This window comes from Chaetura pelagica, unplaced genomic scaffold, assembly GCF_000747805.2.
Source record: "Chaetura pelagica isolate M959 unplaced genomic scaffold, ChaPel_1.0 scaffold49, whole genome shotgun sequence".
Taxonomy (NCBI): Eukaryota; Metazoa; Chordata; class Aves; order Apodiformes; family Apodidae; genus Chaetura; species Chaetura pelagica.
This window is the reverse complement of record NW_009970715.1, coordinates 1,519,046-1,528,293: the sequence shown is the minus strand read 5'-3', so window position 1 is coordinate 1,528,293 and position 9,248 is coordinate 1,519,046. Positions and strand designations below refer to the sequence as shown.

The window sequence follows — 9,248 nt, the reverse complement described above, 5'->3', positions numbered from 1 at the left end:
GCCTCATCCCTGGAAGTGTTGAAGGGCAGGTTGGGTGGGGCTTGGAGCAACCTGGGCTGGTGGGAGGTGTCCCTGCCCATGCAGGAGAATGATCTAGATGATCCATAAAGCCCCTTCCAACTGAACCTTTCCTTGCACTTCCACGTTGCAGCAGCTCAGTAATGACAGCATTTTCCATGTTCTGGAGGCCTAGAAGTGTCTCTGTGCAGTGGAGCCTTATGTGCCTCATTGAGAGACATTAAACTGTTGGCCAATATCCCTGAAAACATCTTTGCACATGTTCCTTCTTGACAGCTGCTTGCAGGTGCCCAGGTGAATGAACTGACCAAGCATCGTCAGACTGCTCTTCACTTAGCAGCCCAGCAAGATCTGCCCACCATTTGTTCAGTCCTTCTGGAAAATGGAGTAGACTTTGCAGCAGTAGATGAAAATGGAAATAATGGTAAACTTCTGAAGGCTTAAAAGTAGATGGCAACACTTCAGTAGGTCTGTGCATAGTATTATCTCCTAGAGGCAGAGAGAGCCCACTGAACGGGCTTGCTCTTCAAAGGTGAAAAGGAGAAGGAAAGTGCAAGAAATCAAAGCTGGTGGAAGGAGTTTTGGAGAGGGAAGGTGGGGAAATGGAAGGGGAGGGCTAAATGTTGTCAGGCTGTAATTTCTGCTGACATTAACTACTTCAGGTTCTTGAAGGTTCTCTTCTGCTTTTCAGCTCTTCATCTGGCAGTGATGCATGGTCGTCTAAACAATATCCGGGTCCTCCTCACAGAGTGCAATGTAGATGCAGAAGCCTTTAATATTAGGTAATTAGTATAGTCTTAACAGACTAAAAGAACCACAGTTTATTTTAAAATATGTGCTGGTATGACTAGATTTTAAAAATCCCCAGAGTTTTGGCTTGGATTCTAGTGTTTCTACACTGCAGTTAGAGTGAAGTGTGCAGAGCATGCTGTGTCTAAGTTGTGTGACATGATGTATACAAAGAAAAGGAAGATGTAGATAGTTACGTGTGATGTACTAAGTTACTTTGGTTCAGACTTAAACAATGCTATGCCTAACTGAAAAACCAGGAGAGTTGGATGAGTAACTGTGATTGCAAGCAGACTTTGATCAGAATGGCAAACTCTTTTCCCCAGAGGCCAGTCACCAATGCATATTTTGGGACAATATGGGAAAGATAATGCAGCAGCCATCTGTGACCTCTTCTTGGAGTGTATGCCAGAGTACCCTCTGGACAAACCTGATGCTGAAGGAAACACAGGTGAGATTCAACAGCTATTCAACTTGAAAGTCACTCGAGACATGTTAACAGTGTGTCACTTTTAAAGCTGAAATAATAGTTAATTACAGTAAATGTTAAGTACAGTAAGATTCAAACATTACATAGAAACTGAAAAGAGCTCAGTTCCTACTCTGGACTGAGTGCAGCACAAGACCTGTCACTCTGTTAGCAGGGAAGTGGCTGGCTTTTATTTTTCAGTGCTCCTGTTGGCTTACATGAAGGGAAATGCAAATTTGTGTCGTGCAATAGTGAGAGCTGGAGCTCGCCTGGGGGTTAACAACAACCAAGGAGTCAATATCTTCAACTACCAAGTTGCTACAAAACAGCTTCTCTTCAGACTGCTGGGTAAGTACTACCTGCTACAGTTAGAGAGTGGGTTACAGTTTATGCTTCTGAGATCTGCTTCAGCCTTCTAGTGGCCTGAAGGAGCTACAGGAAAGCTGAGGAGGGACTTTTGATAGGGGCAGGGAGTGAGAGGACAAGGGTAGTGGATTAAAACTGGAAGAGGGAGATTTAGGTGAGACATGAGGAGGCAAGTTCTTCAGTGTGAGAGTGGTGAGACCCTGGCCCAGGTTGCCCAGAGAAGCTGTGGCTGCCCCATCCCTGGCAGTGTTGAAGGGCAGGTTGGATGGGGCTTGGAGCAGCCTGGGCTGGTGGGAGGTGTCCCTGCCCATGCAGGAGGGGTTGGATCTAGATGATCCATAAGGTGCCTTCCAACTGAATCTGTTCTGTGACTCTATGATACCTTGGTGCAGGAAAGAACTTTGGACATGTCTCAGTAATTTCAGAGAGGCTGAACTTCTGAATATTCTGTTACTTTAAGTGTGGGGTAGAAACAGTCATTTTTCTCATGATCAACTGAAAAGCTTCCCAGTGCAGACCTGTCAGACTTCAATATTACTTTTTCTGGAAGGATAGACATGGGGAATTCATGGCTGGTGTCATAGGCTAATGTAGCTTAAAACCTGGATACTGCTTTTTAACTTGTGCTGTGTAGTTGCTGTGGATAATGTGATGTTGATGAAAGCAACTGTGCACTGTCTATACACCAGACCACAACTGCAGCAGGAGTAGATAAATACTGGATGCAACCTGAAAGTTGAAAAACCCTCTTTAATGTTACCTTGCACTCCAGAGATGCCTGAGCCCTTTTTGCCTTGACATTTTTGCCTCTAACAGATATGCTGACAAAAGAACCTCCCTGGTGTGATGGCTCCAACTGCTATGAATGCACTGCCAAATTTGGAGTCACAACAAGAAAGCATCACTGGTAATGTGACACCTCTTGCTGTGCTTCCCAGGAAATGGGTTTCTCTTCCAAATGTAGCTAGGCTTGTTCCCTCTGGTGGTTGAGGAAACCTACATGGTACTCTAGATGTATAGCCAGTAATCCAGCTGAAACATTCCACCCAGTCATAGTTGTTAGATCAGTAACTGGTGGTCTGACTAAAATCATATCCTCAGCAGCTTGTGCACTTAACATTCTGATTTGTTACAAGTGAGAAATCATGTCACAGTTCCAGGAGTGAAACAGAACTTAGATGCCTGCTTTGAGAAGTGGGGCTGACCTGTTCTGAAACAAGGGACAGCTTTGGGGCAGCCCTTGCCAGCTTAGCTTAGGGGAGCTGTTGGGAAAGTGGAAATGACTGAAGATGCTGAATGAGTGGCTCTTAGATGTGAGACACCTTATCTTAACTAGTCTGCACTTCTACAAAAGATGCTGTGTTAGATGGATGTTAACAGCAAAGATGTTTCTCCTGGCCCAGGGTTGCAGAGGAGCTGCAGGAGCACCAGGTGGCTGGTGCACCACCCGTTTTTAGTGCTTGTATTCAGCTACTACATGAGATGTCAAAAGATACCAGAAAAACTGTAGCATTTCAGTTGTTACTGTACCTTTTTTAGTGAAGCTATCATGGATAGAGAGTATCAAAGAGGATAAACCCTGAAGTTTCACTATGAAGTGACTTTTTTCTCCCTTCCCTTTTCTACCACCAGCCGACACTGTGGACGCCTGCTCTGCCATAAGTGCTCAACAAAGGAGATTCCTATCATCAAATTTGATCTGAACAAGCCAGTTCGAGTTTGCAACATCTGCTTTGATGTCCTGACTCTGGGAGGAGTCTCCTAGTATGCTGTGGAAGTAAAGGGATCCCCAGTCAGTGCTCTGGACAGCAGCTCTGCTTACAAGCCCTCTGGATAGGGAAGAGGAGGCCTATACATGTCTTCTGCAATAGACTGAACTAATTAAGGACCCTGTTACAATATATTCTGGTATAAATGACTTTGTATGACTGTAAATGTATTGGGCTGTGATAGACTTTCTTAGGAATTTGAGTGGATTGTTGAAAACAAGTGACAAAAGAATTTAGACCCTCTTCTACTTGCAGTGGGGGATGGAAGCTCCAACTGTTAGGCTGATGTTGGCATCAATATAAAACAGGTCTGTCCTTGACATAGTGCTTTGCACTGAGCAACTCTATTAAGTCCTGTGGCTTCCAGGCTGCTTAGTAGAGATGACATTAATTTTCAGGGTAACCAGGTATCTTCCTTTGCTTTGTCTTAAATGTTCCCTTTCTCTAGAGAAGACTTCTTGTGAAGCCAGAATGAGCTGTTGCAACCACTGGTCGTTTTGAGAAACTCTTCAGAAAAAGGGGGTAGTTCTAAGCATAGCTCAAGAATTGTGGCCTTACAACAGAAAGCTTTACAACATCTGATGCAAAGCAGTCAGAATTGCAGATCCACATCTTGATACCTCCTCAGTAATTGTCTCGTTAGCTTTAGCATGTTCAAGAGAAGTGCAAGATTGAGCAAGAGTATTTACTGGCTAAAACATACTTGCTAGAGCTGTCAAAGTCCTTGTTGCTCTTTCATATTTACGTTGCTAGTCCTTCCAGTTCATGAAACTTGGATAAATGAACATAAGTGTGTTGAAAGGCCTCAGCACATGCTCAATGGAGAAACACTAAAACTGGTTAAATAGTTTAACTCTCAATACAGCAATAAATGCTGAAGTGCATTATGAATCCCATGAGGGGCAGTAGCACTTTTCTTTGCATTAAAGACTGTGGTTAACTGCTGCAGGGGAGTCAGTAACCTTACCAGTGCAGAATGTGCTGCACCTCTAGACATGATATTTGGGTCCAGTTTCAGCAGGATTGCTGGTGAGTGCTTGTGTGTTTGGAGGCTTCCCATGAACATTACATCTCTGGCCTTGAAGGAGGGACTCTGAACTGGCTTTGTGGTGCCAGGCATTTGAATTAAGCTGTGGTATTTTAATCTGGTCTGGTTGTGCTCTCTTAAACATGCTGAATCTGTAAAAATCCAACACCACATTTTCTAGGTAAACAGGAAGAAACTCTGCTGATAGCTAAGATTATGGTTTGGTGGGCTAAGGCTTCAGTCAGGAAAAAAATGTGTACTTCAGCAAAACTGCATGTCATTTTAGGGCTGGTTTTGTCCCAAGAGATGAACCTAGTTCAGCCTCAACTTAGCATTCCTCATTTCTACTCATGAACTGGTGTGCATTTATTTAATGACTGTTATCTCCAGCGTACAATATGGACACAATGGTGACATGTTGCCTTGTTGGGAATAGTGACTTGTTAAGTCTTTAAGTTGAGATGATAAACCAGACTTGCTGCTCTTAGGCAGACTGGCTTGAGGTTTTGCTCAAACTTGTGCAAGAGAAGGATGGGAGAGGGTGTAACTGCTGACGTTTGCACGCTGAATTTCACATCAAGTCTCACTTGATCTGCACTTTGATCTTCCAATATGCATATTTTATAACTGGAATCTCACCCTTGGAACACTAGAGAAGAATAATGGATGGTAATACAGATTTGCCTCACTGTATAATGTCTGCTGCTGTCCTGTTCCAACAGAATAACACAGCTGGTCCTTGTAACACAGTTACTAATGGTGCATCTCTAGCATCATGGTTTAGGTGAATGAGGTGGAAAATAATGGTGTCCAAAGCATTTAATTGCAAGCTACAGTTGGGTTTTTTAAAGTGAAATAGATGATGGAAAACGTTGTACTCTTAGTCTGCTGATTTCAGATGTTTCAGAGTATCACTGGATGCAGGTGTCTAGCAGTGAGGTGATGATGGAGAGAGTGTGTGTTTGGTGAAAGGAGTCTTGGCTGTGGTGTGTCCCATGAAAACCTGCTGACTTTCTTCTTGGTTTGGAGCTGCAGTGCTGTGCAGTGGTAAGTGTGTGCTCAGAAAGCTTAAGAATAGTGGTTGAAGAGTGTTTGTGCAGGGCCACAGCCTGTGGAGTTCAGCTTGGTTGGAAAACTGCACAACAGAGACATTTAAACAACGTTTTATCAGTGACTTCTCTGATGGAAGGGGGGAGGGAACAGGGAGCTTAGTTTTAACAGAATAAGCAACCTTTTAAATGATGAAAAATATCAGCTTAGCTGCATGGCAAGCTTCAGGCTGGCTAGTTGATCTTTTTAAAAAAATAGAGTATTAAGTTAAACTGCCTTGAAACTCTTGGAAAGATCTGGGAAACCCTATGTCATGCTCATGGTTTGCTGTTTGTAAACACAAATCCTGTACGACCTTGCTTTCTCATTGAAGTCTGAAAGGAAAGTGAAGTTTCTGGATAAACTAAAGTATGGTCTGAAGTGTTCATTAAATTCAAGGCAACTAAATTCACCAAATTTTATCATTTTAAAGTGCCTTTGAGATATAGTTTCCTTCCAGCCAGCTCTAAACAGCTTTCTGCCAGAGTTACAGGGGAAAAGCTCAGCACTTGAACCAGAAATGAAGTTCTCTGTGGTTCATCAGCTAAAGGGGTTGACCCCAGCAAACAGCTGGTGGGGCTCAGTCCTTTAGACACTCTGCCAAGTATGGTCTGAGCTGTGAGATGTTTTTGGAGTTTTGCAGGCACAAATGTGGTTGGAGGCACTTGGTAATGCAGTAGTGGTCAATGCATTGTTAACTCCATAACCAGCTGCTTTTCCTTCTTGTAGCATCCAACAGTTGTGACCAAAAACCCCACCCTTCCTGCCCCTGCTGTCAGTGGTATCTGTTAACTTTGAGAGGTCTGCCAAGCATTGAACAAAAGGGTGTCTGGAAAACAAAGGTCTGTCCCTGGGAAGTTATGCTGCCCAGTCAGGCTTTAGGCACTTCAGCAGGGAAGCCTGTGGTGGTTCATGCTGTAGCTTTTTGTTCTGAGACTGGATTCCTCTTGGTTGGAGTCATCCAGCACTTACACAAGAACAACATGCAGGCTGGCTTCAGTTTTAATTTGTGTCTCTGAAAAAGGTGCAGTTGCTGTTTCACACCACTCAGTGGAGTGAGAATGTGAGTGTTGGAGGTTCCAGCAGAGCACAGCAAGTTGCTGGCTGAAAGCTGACAGATGCCTTAAGGACTTCCTGAGCTGGAGACCAATGGCTTGGATGACTGCTCACATCATGCTTATAAACTAACATGCAACAATAGGGGAGGCCAAGGCTGGATTTCTTTTGTAGATCAACTATTAATAGGCAAGTCCTCTTTTTTTTTTTTCCTGTAATCAGCAGAGCTGAGTATTGCAGCAAACTCCTCTCTAGAAAAATCAAAGCTTGTATGAGTGACAAAAATAACTGAACCTTCTAATACCCTCTGTGAAATAGAAAAGGAAGTCTTGGAACAATGGCATTTTATCTGCAACGTTTGTCTGGAGTAATTGTAAAAATGTATTTTTCCAATATGCATTACTTTGTTGTGTAATGATTCTACTTGTAATAAAAGGCATAACCAGATGATGCATTGTGAGGTGGACACCTTGGTAACCAAGTTATCTTGAGACAGCTGCCCCTCGGCAAGGTGTCCTTCCCAAGCCACAGAGTAAAGAGGGATACAGTGTTAACTGGACATGGCAACTTTTATTCTTTGCTCCAAAATTATTCAAGGTATTAATTTGAATGTTGTGGAACCACCATAACTGTTCTTCTGGCTGATATGGTGTGGTGGTTTATACCACAGGGTCATCTTGAATGCTTTATCCTAGATGTACTTATCCTTACAGAAACAATCCTCACTTCCTGTGGAGTAAAGCACTTCTCAGCTCAGATGTGTTACTGGACAAGTAACAAAGTATTGGTGCTTTCAGTCCTGTACTGGTGAGCAGCTTCACCTCCTGGAGGAGCAGGTAACTGCTCTTCCTTTTCCTCCAGGAAAGCTGCAGTGCAACAGCCCAACTGACCAAACACCCTGGTGAGATTGTGATGTTAGTCCTGCCTTAACACTGCTGGAGTACAGCTGGATGGTGAGCTGGATCAGAGCACTGTCTAGTCTTGACTTAACCTCTGTGTAAATATCACTATTTTCTTCCCACCCTGTTTGGCCAGGGGAGAATCCAGCTGAGCTTTTGCACTGGAGTAACAAAGGATCATCTTGGAGCTTCAGGCTAGTGAGGGTTTGTTCCCACAGATGACTGACTCCTTATGCAAGACAAACTTTCCCCCCTAGTGTTTCCAAACACTAAACTGAAGAACAAGCTGTAAATTGATTTATTTTTTTTTCAACCAACTTTAAGTAACACCATCCCATCTTGCCTCCCTGCAGCAGCTCATTTTTGTGCAGCCCATAAGATGAAAATCACCCTTGAGCCTTTAGCACAATTTGCACAGGGCTCAAGCACACAGCAAGATGAAACTTGCTTGGAATTAAAGAGCTGATGCTCCTTTACTGGGACTGGGGTTTGTGATGTGGAGTTGCCCTTACAGGCTACTTGTTCCAGTATTGAATTTGCTGCAACTTTTAAAGCTATTTTAAAGACACTTGCCCCTCATTTTTTGGGGATGGTTTGACCTTTAAATACATGTTCTTGTTAAAGGTGTGTCCAAAAGCAACTGCTGTGCTGCTGACAGTTAAAGGCACCCAGGTTCCTGAGGCAATGAAGCCCTGCTCTGCAGACTCTGCACAGCTTGGTCTGGAGCTGGGAAGTGAGGCACAAGCCTAGGGCTGAGTTTCAGTTCTAAAATGAACAATGTGTGATGGCTTTGCTGCCTGGATTCATCTTCCAGATGATGGTGGAAAAGAAACAGCAAAACCAGGTGAAAAGAAAAACAACTAAGGAAAACACAAAGCCCAAAACATTTATTACCATAAGTATGTACACATTTAAAGTGCTGTGTGGTTCCCATTCCTGGCAGCTGCAGCCTCATCTGAACACACCTGCCTGCAGCAAAGGGGTTCCTCTTGTTTTGGAGTAACACTGCCAGGCCTCCTGTCCTCTCACTAGTTATTAACTAGTTGCTTAAATTTATGGGACCTTCTTCAGAGGCGGTAGTAACCCCAAACTGAACTTATCAGCTGTTTATGAATAGGTGGCAGCTGCCTTAAGGAAGAGAGCTGAACACAGCTCTGTGGTGCTGCTGGCCCCTGGGTGCTTGGGTGTTTGTCTTGAGGCTGCAGCTGCACCAGAAACCAGATTCCAACAACTCCACAAAAGCCACCATGTGCCAGCCTGCAGCCTGGGGTTTGCATCCTATCAGCCCCTACACAGGGAGTCCCTTGTCCTTTTCAGTCCTGCTCAGAAATGATCCTGACTTGTCCTGCTTTTCAGGAACTATTCATGTTCCTGGATTTTACCAGCTGTGATCAAATGTGCACGGGCTCCAGGGGGAGCTGGGGTGTTGGGAGGAGACATCCTGCCCCAGGGCATGGCTGCCTACCAGAAGGGAGGAGGTTGTGTAGCAAGATAGAAATAGGAGACATTACCACACAGCTTTTGTTGTCACCTGTGTACAACTACCCATTCCTGACCTCAGTAATGTTAGTGAATCAGAGGAGCAGTTAATATAAAACAATTATCCTGGTAGGTGGCTTCTAATATCTTCTTTGCACAGTATCTAAGACAAACAGCTAATGAGGAAACAGCTCTGACCTTCACCTTCTGTACTCCAAGAATCTGATAAAGCTTGTGTACAGCTCAACTACCCAAGTTCCTAGATACTACATACCTGAATTGTAGGG

At 43.9% G+C, this 9,248-nt stretch overlaps 1 protein-coding gene across 1 annotated transcript in view; it reads left to right on the top strand.

Moving 5' to 3' along the window:
* ANKFY1 (ankyrin repeat and FYVE domain containing 1) overlaps positions 1-3,440 on the top strand; it is a 26,294-nt gene extending 22,854 nt beyond the window's left edge. Inside the window, exons 19-24 of the mRNA XM_010006062.1 lie at positions 295-442; positions 710-800; positions 1,134-1,258; positions 1,478-1,624; positions 2,459-2,549; positions 3,275-3,440. Coding sequence (XP_010004364.1) covers positions 295-442; positions 710-800; positions 1,134-1,258; positions 1,478-1,624; positions 2,459-2,549; positions 3,275-3,407 — 735 coding nt within the window. The 3' untranslated portion in view covers positions 3,408-3,440. The remainder of the gene's footprint in view (positions 1-294; positions 443-709; positions 801-1,133; positions 1,259-1,477; positions 1,625-2,458; positions 2,550-3,274) is intronic.
* Positions 3,441-9,248: the final 5,808 nt, after the last annotated feature.